At 45.2% G+C, this 15823-nt stretch overlaps 1 protein-coding gene and 1 long non-coding RNA gene across 3 annotated transcripts in view; one reads left to right on the top strand and one right to left on the bottom strand.

Moving 5' to 3' along the window:
- The window catches only part of LOC130274357 (fibrocystin-L-like), a 352807-nt gene that overhangs the window by 108545 nt on the left and 228439 nt on the right, over positions 1 to 15823 (bottom strand). The window contains exons 37-44 of the mRNA XM_056522609.1: positions 15284 to 15454; positions 13014 to 13228; positions 11523 to 12504; positions 9274 to 9519; positions 7531 to 7677; positions 3520 to 3697; positions 2337 to 2493; positions 1811 to 1967 (exon numbers count right to left, since the gene is read on the bottom strand). Of these exons, the coding sequence (XP_056378584.1) occupies positions 1811 to 1967; positions 2337 to 2493; positions 3520 to 3697; positions 7531 to 7677; positions 9274 to 9519; positions 11523 to 12504; positions 13014 to 13228; positions 15284 to 15454 (2253 nt within the window). The remainder of the gene's footprint in view (positions 1 to 1810; positions 1968 to 2336; positions 2494 to 3519; positions 3698 to 7530; positions 7678 to 9273; positions 9520 to 11522; positions 12505 to 13013; positions 13229 to 15283; positions 15455 to 15823) is intronic.
- Positions 1 to 15823, top strand: part of LOC130274358 (uncharacterized) — a 195789-nt gene that overhangs the window by 115022 nt on the left and 64944 nt on the right. Inside the window, exon 3 of one of the 2 annotated variants that reach the window (XR_008844338.1) lies at positions 10250 to 10364. The exons of the other annotated variant lie outside the window; for it this stretch is intronic. This is a non-coding gene — a long non-coding RNA (uncharacterized LOC130274358). Of the gene's footprint in view, positions 1 to 10249; positions 10365 to 15823 lie in introns of those variants that run through there. 2 annotated transcript variants of the gene reach the window in all.

Here is a 15823-nt window from a genome sequence, read left to right as displayed (position 1 = left end):
ATTTGAGGCCTAAATTAGGGACTTGCATAGGGGTGGACATAGGGGTATTCTACACCAGTGATTCCCAAACAGGGTGCCTCCAGCTGTTGTAAAACTCCCAGCATGCCTAGACAGTCAGTGGCTATCTGGCAATACTGGGAGTAGTTGTTTTGCAACAGCTGGAGGCTCCGTTTTGGAAACAGTGGCGTACCAGACGTTTTTCATTTTTATTGGGGAGGGGGGCTGTGTAGGGGTATGTGTAGTGTTTTTTACTCTTTATTTTATTTTTTGTTAGTGTAGTGTAGTGTTTTTAGGGTACAGTCGCACGGGCGGGGGTTCACAGTAGTTTCTCGCTGGCAGTTTGAGCTGCGGCAGAAAATTTGCCGCAGCTCAAAATTGCAGCCGGATACTTACTGTAAACCTCCGCCCATGTGAGTGTACCCTGTACATTCACATTGGGGGGGAGAAACATCCAGCTGTTGCAAAACTACAACTCCCAGCATGTACGGTCTATCAGTGCATTCTGGGAGTTGTAGTTTTGCAACAGCTGGAGGCACACTGGTTGTGAAACACCGAGTTTGGTAATAAACTCTATGTTTTGCAACCAGTGTGCCTTCAGCTGTTGCAAAAGCTACAACCCCCAGCATGTACGGACAGCGGAAGGGCATGCTTGGTCTTGTAGTTATGCAACATCTGGAGGCATACTACTTTGGCTGGGGATGCTGGGGATTGTAGTTATGCAATAGCTGGAGACACACTGGTTTGCTACTTAACTCAGTGTGCCTTCAGCTGTTGCAAAACTACAACTCTCAGCAGTCACCGACAGCCAACGGGCATGCTGGGAGTTGTAGTTATGCAACCAGCAGATGCACCACTACAACTCCCAGCATGCACTTTAGCTGATTGTGCAAGCTGGGAGTTGTAGTTATACAACAGCTGAAGGTACACTTTTCCATAGAAAGAATGTGCCTCCAGCTGTTGCAAAACTATAAGTCCCAGCATGCCCATAAGGGAATGCTGGGAGTTGTGGTGGTCTGCCTCCTGCTGTTGCATAACTACAGCTCCTAGCATGCCCTTTTTGCATGCTGGGAGCTGTTGCTAAGCAACAGCCGGAGGCTGTCACTCACCTCCTGCTGCTGCTCCAGGACACAGGTCAGTTCCTCGCCGCCACCGCCGCTGCTCCTGGGGCCCTGATCCCAACATTGACGCCGGAGATCGGGGTCTCCAGCTCCCGGGGTCTTCTTCCCGCACCCGCTCACGTCCTCCGGAAGAGGGGCGGAGTGGGTTGCGGGAGTGACACCCGCAGCAGGTGCCCTGATTGGTCGGCCGTTAAACCGTCCAACGAATCAGGGCGATCGTGAGGTGGCACCAGTGCCACCTCACCCCTGCTGGCTATGGCTCTGACAGCCCTGATCAGCCAGCAATTCCGTGTCACCGTGTCACTGGAGACCCGATTGACCCGGAATCACAGCAGATCACTGGACTGAATTGTCCAGCGATCTGCGGCCATCGCCGACATGGGGGGGCATAATGACCCCCCTGGGCAATATGCCGCGATGCCTGCTGAACGATTTCAGCAGGCATCGGGCACCGGCTCCCCTCCGGCTAGCGGCTGGGGGCCGGGAATGGACAGGACGTACTCTTACGTCCTCAGTCCTTAAGGACTCGGAAACGGGGGCATAGGAGTACGTCCATTGTCCTTAATAGTGTCCAATTTACATAGTCATACTTCCAAAAAAAGAAAAATGCTGTTTCAGTTCTAGCCTAGGACCTAAATGCTCAATGAGTATTCTATAATTTTAATGCAGAATATGGAATATTGTCATATTACCTTGAATTAGCAACATCTTCAATACTGGTGTACTAACATCCAGCAATATTGTCTGCCCTGCTGTGATAACCGCCATGGACCCCTCATCTGGTGGAGATTCTCCTCCCCAGGTGTATTTAGAAGACCAGACATCGATGTAGAAAAAGTCTGCATTGTCCTAAAATTATAAAAATAATAATATAGTAATATGGCATATTCTATGCATAGCTCCTTGTTAGCCCTTTGTTTCTTCTATGTAACTCTTAGCTGAACTTTTGGATTTTTACGTACAAAAAGAGGTGCAATTATAACATTTTGGGTTTATTGACCTGGTTTAGAAGGTTAATGCTGGATCATACACCCACTCAGACTGGTTATAACATGTCATCTTTATTCATTATGGCCTAGATTTATCAATCTGTCCAAGACAAAATCTGCCTGATTTTGCTCATAACATAATCACAGGTTGCTGTGGGCAAAATCACTTCAGTTTTTGTCTCAGAAAGATTGATAAATCTGGGCCTATATTTCTAATCTCGTGTCTTACCATTTTAGCAATTCCTTGGCCGTCAATGTGTACTCTGACTTTGGTTCTTTGTGAAGGAGACTGTGCATTGGTTATGCATACAATGCTTGTGCTGTTAGCTGATTGGACATCACATATGGCCTGTGCTACGGTGACAGTGATCGCGGTGATGTTGGTGCTATAAAGAAGAAAAAACAGGGTGAAAAATCATTTACTCCGATGGGGGAAAAAAAAATTTAATCAATTGGTGCCAGAAAGTTAAACAGATTTGTAAACTTCTATTAAAAAATCTTAATCCTTCCAGTACTTCTTAGCGTCTGTATACTACAGAGGAAGTCCTTTTCTTTTTGGATTTCTTTTCTGTCACGAACACATGGTTCTCTGCTGACACATCTGTCCATTTTAGGAACTGTCCAGAGCAGGAGAAAATTTCTGGCACCAGTTGATTTAAAAAAAAGTTTTCTACCGTAGTACCCCTTTAATCCTTCCAGTACTTATCAGTTGCTGTATACTACAGAGTAAGTTGTGTAGATCTTTCCAGTCTGACCACAGTGCTCTCTGCTGACACCTCTGTCCGTGTCAGGAACTGTCCAGAGCAGGAGAGGTTTGCTATAGGGATTTGCTTCTAATCTAGAAAGTTCCTGACATGGACAGAGGTGTCAGCAGGGAGCACTGTGGTCAGACTGGAAAGAACTACACAACTTCCTCTGTAGCATACAGCAGCTGATAAGTACTGGAAGGATTAAGATTTATTAATGGAAGTAATTTACAAATCTGTATAACTTTCTGGAGCCAGTTGATATGAAAACAATTGTTTTCTACTGGAGTACCCAGGTCTTAGACAAGAGCATGGGTATGCCAGATTGTGGGTCCAGGGCAGCAGCTTTGATTTAGTCTCAGCTGTTGATTGCTATGGAGTCTCAAGGTAAGTGCATTACAGCAAGACCATACAAGTTATCATGTAATATGAAATCCATTGTAATTAAACTCCTAAAAAGGGGCCAATCTGTATTAGCTGCACATGTACAAACAGCAAAAATTATAAGTTTAGCTAAAGCAGACAATGCCATTCATTCTGCATTTAATGCTTTTGATCTGAAATGAAAAAAATGGCCTCTATATCTAAGGCAGGTCCCTAAAGGTTAAAGTTATAAACCAGTATTATCATCATACCTAACCAGAAGATTCGGCCCATGGCTCATACCTGAACTGGGATCCAGTGATTGTGAGTCTGGTTCCACCAGCAGTGCCTCCTCTCTTGGGGGTGACGTCATATATAACAGGGGTTAATGCGGAGGAGTATGTAAAGGAGTCATTAATCTGAACCGAGTAATCTCCATTCGCCACCATGACGTTACAGCTTTGGGAAAAGGTATTAGTATCTGATGGAAGACATGATGTAAATGGTTAGGGTAAGCCAAGGTTCATCACACCAATATGCTATGCCATAAATGTCTATTACTTGGAGGTTCCTTTTCTGGGACCTTCACCTATCTGGAAAGAACAGGGGTTCCATGACTCCTATCTGCTAATTCAAATCAGTCACAAAAATTAGTGTGAGGTGTCTTGATGCTGTCTCCATTAAAGGAGATTGTCACGATTCGGCTTCCAGGTAGTGGATCCTCTGTGTCAGCGAGGGAATGGCGTGGACCGTGCTAGTGGACCGGTTCTAAGAGGCTACTGGTGTTCACCAGAGCCCGCCGCAAAGCGGGATGGTCTTGCTGTGGCAGTAGCAACCAGGTCGTATCCACTAGCAACGGCTCAACCTCGCTGACTGCTGAGAAGGCGTGGAACAGAAGGACTAGGCAGAGGCAAGGTCAGACGTAGGTCGGGGGCAGGCGGCAAGGTTCGTAGTCAAGATGAATAGCAAGGGTTCAGGTAACACAGGCTTTGGACACACTAAACGCTTTCACTGGCACAAGGCAACAAGATCCGGCAAGGGAGTGCAGGGGCAGTGAGCAGATATAGTCTGGGAGCAGGTGGGAGCCAATTAAGCTAATTGGGCCAGGCACCAATCATTGGTGCACTGGCCCTTTAAGTCTCAGAGAGGTGGCGCGCGCGCGCCCTAGAGAGCGGAGCCGCGCGCGCCAGCACATGACAGCAGGGGACCGGGACGGGTAAGTTACCTGGGATGCGATTCGCGAGCGGGCGCGTCCCGCTGTGCGAATCGCATCCCCGACGGCCATGACAGTGCAGCGCTCCCGGTCAGCGGGACTGACCGGGGCGCTGCGGGGAGAGAGACGCCGTGAGCGCTCCGGGGAGGAGCGGGGACCCGGAGCGCTAGGCGTAACAGTACCCCCCCCCTTAGGTCTCCCCTTTTCTTTGTCCGGTAACTGCCTCCCCTGGGATGAGGACACCGGGAAAGAATGGAGGGTTTCCTCAACGGCAGGCAGTACAGCAGGAGTGGGAATGGGGAGGGAGGGCAGAGGGCGAAGCCTGGCACGGGGCAGTGTGACACCAGGACGGGGGCCATGAGGAGGCACTGAGGCTTGCCTGACGGGACTGGGAGGGGGGGAGAGGCACTTCCTATGGCAGGCAGAGTCCCAGTTCTTGATCTCCCCGGTGGTCCAATCAAGGGTGGGAGAATGAAGCCGGAGCCATGGCAGACCGAGGAGGACCTCAGAGGTACAGTTGGGAAGGACGAATAACTCAATCCTTTCGTGGTGGGGTCCAATACACATCAGGAGGGGTTCTGTGCGGTAACGCACGGTGCAATCCAATCTGACTCCGTTGACCGCGGAAATGTAGAGCGGCTTGACGAGACGGGTCACCGGGATGCGGAATTTATTCACAAACGACTCCAAAATAAAATTCCCAGAGGCACCAGAGTCCAAGCAGGCCATGGCTGAGAGGGAGGAGTTGGCTGAAGGAGAAATCCGCACGGGCACCGTGAGACGTGGAGAAGCAGACTTAGAACCAAGAGACGCCACACCCACGTGAGCTGGGTGCGTGCGTGCGTGTCCCAGACGTGGAGGACGGATAGGGCAATCCACCAAGAAATGCTCGGTACTGGCACAGTACAGACAGAGATTTTCTTCCCTACGGCGATTCCTCTCTTCCTGGGTCAGGCGAGACCGATCCACTTGCATGGCCTCCTCGGCGGGAGGCCCAGGCGTAGACTGCAAAGGATGCTGTGGGAGAGGTGCCCAGAGATCTAAGTCTTTTTCCTGGCGGAGCTCTTGGTGTCGCTCAGAAAAACGCATGTCAATGCGGGTAGCCAAATGGATGAGTTCTTGGAGGTTGGCAGGAATCTCTCGTGCGGCCAGCACATCCTTGATGCGACTGGATAGGCCTTTTTTAAAGGTCGCGCAGAGAGCCTCGTTATTCCATGATAACTCGGAAGCAAGAGTACGAAATTGGATGGCGTACTCGCCCACTGAAGAATTACCCTGGACCAGGTTCAACAGGGCAGTCTCGGCAGAAGAAGCTCGGGCTGGCTCCTCGAAGACACTCCGGACTTCAGCGAAGAAGGCCTGGACTGTGGCTGTGGCAGGATCATTGCGGTCCCAGAGCGGTGTGGCCCAAGACAAGGCCTTTCCTGAAAGAAGGCTTACTACGAACGCCACCTTAGACCGTTCTGTAGGAAACAAGTCCGACAACATCTCCATATGCAGGGAACACTGAGACAAAAATCCACGGCAGAGTTTAGAGTCCCCATCAAATTTGTCCGGCAGGGACAAGCGGAGGCTAGGAGCGGCCACTCGCTGCGGAGGAGGTGCAGGAGCTGGCGGAGGAGATGGTTGCTGCTGTAGCAGAGGCAGAAGTTGCTGTAACATGGCGGTCAACTGCGACAGCTGCTGTCCTTGTTGGGCAATCTGCTGCGATTGCTGAGCGACCACCGTGGGAAGGTCAGCGAGACTTGGCAGCGGCACCTCAGCGGGATCCATGGCCGGATCTACTGTCACGATTCGGCTTCCAGGTAGTGGATCCTCTGTGTCAGCGAGGGAATGGCGTGGACCGTGCTAGTGGACCGGTTCTAAGAGGCTACTGGTGTTCACCAGAGCCCGCCGCAAAGCGGGATGGTCTTGCTGCGGCAGTAGCAACCAGGTCGTATCCACTAGCAACGGCTCAACCTCGCTGACTGCTGAGAAGGCGTGGAACAGAAGGACTAGGCAGAGGCAAGGTCAGACGTAGCAGAAGGTCGGGGGCAGGCGGCAAGGTTCGTAGTCAAGATGGATAGCAAGGGTTCAGGTAACACAGGCTTTGGACACACTAAACGCTTTCACTGGCACAAGGCAACAAGATCCGGCAAGGGAGTGCAGGGGCAGTGAGCAGATATAGTCTGGGAGCAGGTGGGAGCCAATTAAGCTAATTGGGCCAGGCACCAATCATTGGTGCACTGGCCCTTTAAGTCTCAGAGAGCTGGCGCGCGCACGCCCTAGAGAGCAGAGCCGCGCGCGCCAGCACATGACAGCAGGGGACCGGGACGGGTAAGTGACCTGGGATGCGATTCGCGAGCGGGCGCGTCCCGCTGTGCAAATCGCATCCCCGACGGCCATGACAGTGCAGCGCTCCCGGTCAGCGGGACTGACCGGGGCGCTGCAGGGAGAGAGACGCCGTGAGCGCTCCGGGGAGGAGCGGGGACCCGGAGCGCTAGGCGTAACAGAGATATGTCATACAAAAAAATGGATCCCCTATCTGCAGGAGGGGAGAGCCGGGGTTCAGTAGAGGATCGGGGATACGTTTTTTAATGAGACTTCTACTTTAAAGCTAATAGAAGTTATGAAAAGATATGACCCCCATTTATCAGCAACTTATGGCATATCCTGTGGCAGAAAGTATCTAAATGGGAATACTTCTTTGAGTGACATCAGTTTTCAATTATATAAGAAGGCTGCAGTATATTCAGTGCACTTATATCTTAGCATTGGCCAGAGATTCTCTCAAAAGGATTAATATAAAAGTGCTAGTAAAAGTATTACACACTGCATATTATCCCCTTTTCCCATGGTGTATGCTGCACGGTGTGATGTCCAGGTTGAATACCATCCGCAGGACTGTTGAGCATAGTACATGTAAGTTCTATCCACTTCATACTGCATCTTTTAACCTCTGATGAGTACAGTTAAATTAATTTCTGTATATTTTATTAATAATAACATTAATAACTTTATATTATTATTTATTATGTTACTTTATATTTTAAATTAGATTCACTTCTTCTTAGGTAGTAAATATTAAGAATATATTGATCTCAATATAGCAGCTCCCTTACCATTTCTGGGCACTTCACAATACAGAAAACTTGTATCTGATCTCTGTTGGATCACTTTGCATTCAGAGTTGCACACAAACACCTTGGATTGCTGACTATCAAATCCGGAGCCAGAGATTGTAAGAGTTAATCCTCCACCAAAACTGCCTGCATAGGATCAAGTAGAAATGATGATCATTGAATAAGTAAAGCATTTATTCTAGGACAGTTTGGTAACAATCAAAATGTTTTTTCCCTCAGATGAACTACTACAAATCTACACTGCTCAAAAAAATAAAGGGAACACTAAGATAACACATCCTAGATCTGAATTAATGAATTAATCGTATGAAATACTTTTGTCTTTATATAGTTGAATGTTCTGACAACAAAATCACACACAAATTATCAATGGAAATCAAATTTATCAACCCATATGGAGTCACACTCAAAATCAAAGTGGAAAACCGCACTACAGGCTGATCCAACTTTGATGTAATGTCCTTAAAACAAGTCAAAATGAGGCTCAGTAGTGTGTGTGACCTCCACGTGCCCGTATGACCTCCGTACAATGCCTGGGCATGCTCCTGATGAGGTGGGGGATGGTCTCCTGAGGGATGTCATCCCAGACCTGGACTAAAGCATCCGCCAACTCCTAAACAGTCTTTGGTGCAACGTGGCGTTGGTGGATGGAGCGAGACATGGTGTCCCAGATGTGCTCAATCGGGTTCAGGTCTGGGGAACTGGCGGGCCAGTCCATAGCATCAATGCCTTCCTCTTGCAGGAACTGCTGACACACTCCAGTCACATGAGGTCTAGCATTGTCTTGCATTAGGAGGAACCCAGGGCCAACCGCACCAGCATATGGTCTCACAAGGGGTCTGAGGATCTCATCTCGGTACCTAATGGCAGTCAGGCTACTTCTGACAAGCACATGGAGGGCTGTACGGCTCCCAAAGAAATGCCACCCCACATCATTACTGACCCACTGCCAAACCGGTCATGCTGGAGGATGTTGCAGGCAGCAGAATTTTCTCCATGGCGTCTCCAGACTCTGTCATGTCTGTCACAGGTGCTCAGTGTGAACCTGCTTTAATCTGTGAAGAGCACAGGACTCCAGTGGCGAATTTGCCAATCTTGGTGTTCTCTGGCAAATGCCAAACGTCCTGCACGGTGTTGGGCTGTAAGCACAACCCCCACCTGTGGACGTTGGGCCCTCATACCACCCTCATGGAGTCTGTTTCTGACAGTCTGAGTTGACACATGCACATTTGTAGCCTGCTGGAGGTCATTTTACAGGGCTCTGGCAGTGCTCCTCCTGCTCCTCCTTGTACAAAGGCAGAGGTAGCGGACCTGCTGCTGGGTTGTTGCCCTCCTATGGCCTCCTCCATGTCTCCTGATGTACTGGCCTGTCTCCTGGCAGCGCCTCCATGTTCTGGACGCTATGCTGACAGACACAGCAAACATTGTTTTTTTGAGCAGATATTTAAAGTATTCCCTTTATTGTTTTTTGAGCAGTGTGTGTATATATACATATATACACACATATAGTCACATCCAAAAAGGCTGCACACCTGCGTAAAAGATGCCTGGGTGCCTGCTGTGTCCAGTCCAGCTCAGGACCCCCAGCGATAGAAAAATTCAAAAGACATATATATGTACATATTTGCCATTCAGGAGGCTAGAGAAGCTGAGTAATGTTCCCTGCAGTAGACATCATGGTGGCATAGTGACTGTCACCAGCTTTAGAAAAATAAGACTCACCTTCATTTGGAGACACCCCAGTCATACTAAGTTCATAGGTAAACCTTGCACTGGATCTTGCCAACCCCTTCTCATTTTGCAATGTTACAGGGAATGTGCCGCCCCAGTATTGTCCTGTAGTGCAGTTCAGCTCGCTGTCAGACACTAATGTGACAGAGCAGGTTGCATTGCCAATGGTCACTGTCAATTTAGAGGCATCCAAACCAAAACTAGAACCCGTCAATGTGATTGTAGTTCCTGGTATTCCTGAGGAACAAAATAAAGAACAAGATACATGAAGACGTGTAAATCCAGCATTCCTGGTTATCAGGTGCTCATTTGAGAATAACAGATTATAAGTTTTTTTTTTATTTTTTTTTATAGAATTTGGGTTTAGCTTGCCTTTAAGTAAGTATTTAGGCTCGAACATTGGTTTATTTTTGGACCTTAGGTAAAAAATGTGGTACTGAATCATCTTTTAATAAACCTTGATCATAGTTGAAGCTCCATTTGTATCATACAAATCTACAAATTCCAAAAATATTATACATATAAAGTAGTGTTTAACGATGAAATTCTGTCTGCCAATAGCAACAATAGGGGTAGCATGGGAGACTTTTGTATTTTGTTTTGTTTTAAGTTGTTTGTATAAATATTGTGCACTAAGCTCCTTAATGTTATCTAGAAAAACCTTTGACATGCCAGAAGTCAAAAGTTTTTACTGATCTCTAGACACTGCAAGGACGCCATGCTCTTTACATCCCTGCTGACCTTTACCCAGCTGCACTGGACAGGCTCCAAAGTTTATATTGGAGTCTGTCTAGTGCAGGTGGATGCCATGGAGTAAAGCATGCTAAAGCGTGTTATTCACATAGATATTTAGAGATCAGTTGGGATTTGAACACTTAGCTCCCGAGTGATCAAAACTGAAGGTCCAGTGACCAAAACCGAAGATACAGAAATCTTGTTAAAAGGTGGACGTGTTTTATCCCTCCAGGAAACATGAAATGTCAGAAGACAGAGAAAGATACATTGAAAAATTGTGAAACATCCAATAAAAAGACGGCAAGTTACTTGTTACGCAGGTACCAACACCTTGGCCCACTAGAGGCAATGTGGAGAAAACAGGATTTTTTGATGTTCTAGATTTCCTTTGGCAAAAAGTTTTGCAAACAGTTACATCCATAAACAGTGGGGAAAAAAACACCTGATGCAATATGGAATAAAAAGAAAAAAGCATACCACATTATCTTTACAACTTACAATTGGCTCTAAATTGACCAATCATACTAGAAAGTTCAATGTATGGCTGACATGCAACACAAAAAATCTGTGCAATATTTCAAATTTAAGAATGGATTAGAAAAAAAAAAGTCCTTTCTTTATTATATAATCCCTTAAGCTACATGAACTGCATAAAAAACCTGAACAATTGAACACATCTTAAATCTCCTGTTTTAGCCAACAGTTTTCATATTAAAGCTGGCTCTATTCATACAATTTTAGTTAATATATGGTCAGTATTTTGGTTAGTATTCTTATCCAATACCAGGAGTGGGTCCAAAACAGAAAAAAAGGAGCAAATCTTTCTACATAAAGTTTTTCTCTGTGTCGGTGTCACTCCTGGTTATGGCTAAAAATAATGACCAAATCCTTATAGAAATGCTATGTATGGACATAGCCGTAGGCTAGGGCTACATGATGACTTTTAGTGTGCTACATGTGTTGGAGCCAAGGATCTCATTGTCGCTCTGCCAGCATTACATCAAATGAAAGTGAATATAGCATGTAAATTGCCGTAACCATGATCAACAACCAACAAAAATTCATTCAGGATGGATTTTCAGTCATAGCAGCTTGCAGTTTGCAATGCATTGACATCTCTTTCATTAGCTGCTAAGTAACCTATGTTGCAACCTAGTTGCTGTGTAGCCCAAGCCTTAGACTGATACCAATTAAGGCTGGGTTCATGTAGAGTTAATGTACATTGCAGCTATATTTTGGCATCCCATAAAAAAAAAAAAAAAAAGAAGCAAACATATACTGTGGTGCACCGCATTGGGTCCATTCACTTCATTGGCCTGAATATAGTCAGCTAGTGCCAAAAAGCCGAACTCTTCATGCTCCTACAGGGTTGTTTTTCTGCACACAATTGCACTGTAGACCAAAACATTTAGTACAGCAAAATAACATGCAGTAGGTGGTTATACCCATACAATATTCAAAGTCTGACAATATGCCATTTTGTAAAAAAAAAAAAAAAATCCTACCTCTATTCGGAAGAACTGAAGTTACAGCTGGGGTTTCGGACTCTGAGTAGGAGAAGGTGAGCGATGGGTAAGAAGCAGATGGTACACTGATGATCACGGCAGCAGATTCGGCATTGGTGCTGGAAGGAGTAATGCACCGGATACTATAAGAGGTTACTGCGGTAACCTGACATGGTGCACCACCAACCTGCACAGTGGTGTTGGAAGGATGAAATCCATTTCCTTGTATAAGCAGAAGAGTTCCACCTAACACACTTCCAGAAGGTGTCAAGAGAGTGGCTTCAGCAGGACTATTCACAGTGAAAGCCCCAGTAGCCAAGCCTTTACTTCTCACAATAACTTTGACAATATAGTTTCCGGCAGAAATGGGGTCTATGTTGCACGTTATATCTGTGTCATTGACATCTACTACATCTAATTCTATGTCCCCGACATAAACAGTTACATCATTAGCAATGTCCCCAAAGCGAAGTCCATTGATGTAGAATGTGGTGGAGTTTCGGACTACAGTGGGAGAAACGCTGGATACTTCTGGTGTGAGTGCACTAGAATAGGTGAAGCTGCAGGATTGCAGGCACTGAGTGGTGATTCCCTTCACATTTACCCCAACAGCAACGCTGTGTGAATAACTAGGTTGAGTATCACATATAATATCTGTGTAATTTACAGATACAATGTCACAACCTAACCCAGACACAGTGATGCTGCTATTTATAGTCCCAAAGGCGGACCCGTGTATGGTAAGTCTGGTAGATCCTGTAACTGATCCATTGACTGGTGAGATAAAGTCAATATGGGGTAGCAAAACAAATCGCCTGTCCATCTCATTTCCTAATGTATTGATGGCATTGCCCAGGTTGTTTTCTGTAAGTGACACCAATTCTGCAACTCCAATATCCATTGAGTCCTGAGGATCCACCTTACATGTTATTAAATTCTTGTCAGCAGAAGACACAACGCAAGGATAGGCGCCAACTGAAACCTAAGATAAAAGACACTGTAAGAAAAAGTATATTTGCAAATGGAGAACCTAAAAAAGACTTTCAAGTTAACTGGCTTTAAGAATATCACATTATGTGGAAGATGTATCAAAACTGGTGTCAAAAATGCTGAAAATCTGATTCAATATTTTTTTAGAGGCCCTTTAGAAAATGAAAGGAGCAAAGCAAAAACATGATTGTTTACAATGTAAACTACTCCACTTTACTTTGCACCAGTTCATTTCCCCTCATGTATAAACATTACACACATAGGAGGTATAGGCATATGAAGGTATATTATTGCCCAGATACAACGGGTGCCATATTATGGCTCCATACAGCTTGCAATAAGAATATCATACATTCCTTATATGAATATATTACATGTGATAATGCACTGCAATCTCATGTGCACTTCTTTTTATACATTATTTTTTATTATGACATGTCATGTATCGCAGTCATTCACTGTTATAACATGGTGATACAGCTGACAGATAAGGCTGTATACCTGGTTGGCACAAGTAATGTTACTGAATCCGGTTCCCCTGATGGTTATTGCATCGTGGATTGTTCCAGAGTTTGGTGTAATGCTGGTTATAACTGGAGAATAACATCCTGAGTATCTAAACCATATAGACGTGTTACTGGGAGGCGAGGAGGTGGATTGTGGGCACTCCGGATCAGGTGTGATGCAGTCGCCTGGATGTGTGATGGTAAATAGACCTGTAGAAACAGTGTGACAACAAATGTGTAAGAATAAGTGACGTTCCTGGATAGCAGCTATAGTAAATTAGTATTCAATAACCAGTGGCATACATAGAAGGGGATGAAATCACTTTTCATACCCTGCATGACACCATCACGCTGCTTGCTACCGGAAGTTCTGGTGCTAAATTTCCATTTTCATGACTTGAGTGTTTGCAAACATTGCAGCACCCATTATGATCACAGATCCCTTTGCAGCTTCTCACCGCCTACTGAAACTTAGATGAGAGGCCAATGCTTACCATTTCACCAGGTGTACCACTATCTTTAGCTTCTCACTAATCGGTAAATTGAGGGATATGTAGTTTTTAACCATTCACTGTGGTGTAGCATCAAAATAAAAAATAGTGCACTGGATGACATGTTGGTCTATTAAATAATTCTATATAGTGTTCTGTTGACTTTCCCATCTCTTTATTGGCCATTATTCTGCACTGGGCCCTCGGACATACAGTAGTTTGTGTCACAGGCTATCTAAAAGAAAAAAGAAAAATACCGGGAGCTGTTCTGGATACCCTCAAGATAAGGAATTCCTCAAACATCAAAGTTATGGTTCTTCTTCTTTTTGTCCTTCAACAACACATTACAGGGACTTATATTCCCTTACTCAGGTTACAGACAAGGACAGTTTGAACCTGAGGAAGGGCATATAAGTCCCTGAAACGTGTTGTTAAAGGACAAAACAGAACATTAGAAGAACCATTTCTTATCCTGAGGGTATCCAGCACAGGGACCAGGAATTTTTGCTCTTGGTGATATCCAGTGATCTTCTCCATGCCGACAAGCGAGTGGGATCTGACGTGCGTACCTCTTGAGGCGGCAGCTCCCTCTATTGGACTATACAAGGACCATTTGTTCGTAAAGGCTCTTACAGGTGTTGTGGTCTTATACAACCCTAAAAGTGGAGCATCTTTCGTCTGCTATGAGTAGGCTAACTTCATTATACAGTGTCAACCTATGAGGTGCTTAGTTTATACTAAGTTTGGTCTGGGATCTAAACTTTGTTGTTGCCTGAAATAAAGGAGGTCTAGGACATGACATTTATTTATTGCCTCATCTGGGGTCGGAATATATTAAGGAGCTCTGATATTAATAAGGGGATTTGATCTGGGGCAAATATTGATAAAGGGGTCTAATATTAATGAATATATACAGGGGGATATACAGGGGGATCCAAATGTGGGATCCAAAAATTAATTAAGTAATCTGGTCTAGGGTCTAGTCTGGCATTTAATATTAATATAAAGGTATTGTCTTGGGCAACATATTAATATACAGGATATATTAATATACAGGATTAATATACTTAGCCATACCCTTTATATAGGCCACACACCTCAAAAGGCTGCTCTATTTGTTCACTGTGATTCATTGCTCAAGTTTCACCTTCTGAAGGGCCCTCCAGTTGGGCACCCTCTTTCTAGAGACCCCATAGCAGATGCATGGGCTGCCTTTATTGTACTTACACCTTATTAACAACACACCAGTGATAGCATGTCATTAGGACAAATGTCAGCTCTTACCTATATTAGGCTTAGCTCATAGTTAGTGTTAGGCCAGTATCACACGGCTGTAATACAATCCCATTTTAGAGGCTGTATTTCACCCATAACCCATGGAGATCTGTACATTGGAGAGCTGTAAAATATTTGGTTGTTTTAGCTATAATACAGATGTTTAGACATTTTAAACTGACCTGCAGAAGGAGAGGGGGTCATTTACCTGGGTAGAACAGGGAGGTTTGACATTTTATCACAATCTGGGATTCAAGTATATTTTCCTATCTTTATCTGTGACCAAACAGCCTTTACAAAGCCTGACTACCACATTGGACCAATGGCAATACCCACAGACCCTCAATCGAATGCAGGTCTGAATAAATGTATGCGCCAGGCCTGCAAAAGGAAAACTCTCTCAGTCCACCCCTGACTATGGCACACTTGTCAGATTTACAGTCTAGACCAGATTATTTTGTATTACAATGTCTATATATAGTGTAGTATATTTACTTACCAGAAGCATAGGTGGCCTCCATGCCTCCAATAGACACATTCACTGGGCTGTACTGGTCACTGATGGGGATTACAGTGATCACTCCTTGCATAAGTATTGTCTGTCCATCATCAACATAGCCGCTGCTGAAGTAATAAATACCCGGTAATGTGAACTGATATTGAAAGACACCTGTAAGATATAAAACATGAATGTTATCACTATCATTCTACTACTGTATAAAGCATTGTAATGTTTTCAGGAAAAGCATTGAAAAATATGAAAATGCCCAATCTCCACCTAACCAAGACCTAAAACACACAGCTCCAAGACTTACCACAATATACAACACAGGGGTACAATAAATAAAGAACCCAATAGTCCCAGAAAATCATCTTCTAATTGTCTATTAGATTGTATGTAAGCGACTGAGCAAATGAATTTCTTAGATGACAATCACTAGTGGATATGGGAGGGTGCTCTACGGAGAGCTGAGGGCCATTATAGAGTTTTTGTATGGGGGCTCTTTGGTCTTTGTGGTCGTCCCTGCCCGACAATCAG

This window comes from Hyla sarda, chromosome 5, assembly GCF_029499605.1.
Source record: "Hyla sarda isolate aHylSar1 chromosome 5, aHylSar1.hap1, whole genome shotgun sequence".
Taxonomy (NCBI): Eukaryota; Metazoa; Chordata; class Amphibia; order Anura; family Hylidae; genus Hyla; species Hyla sarda.
The sequence above is the reverse complement of the archived record's forward strand: the minus strand, read 5'-3'. Positions and strand labels throughout refer to the sequence as shown.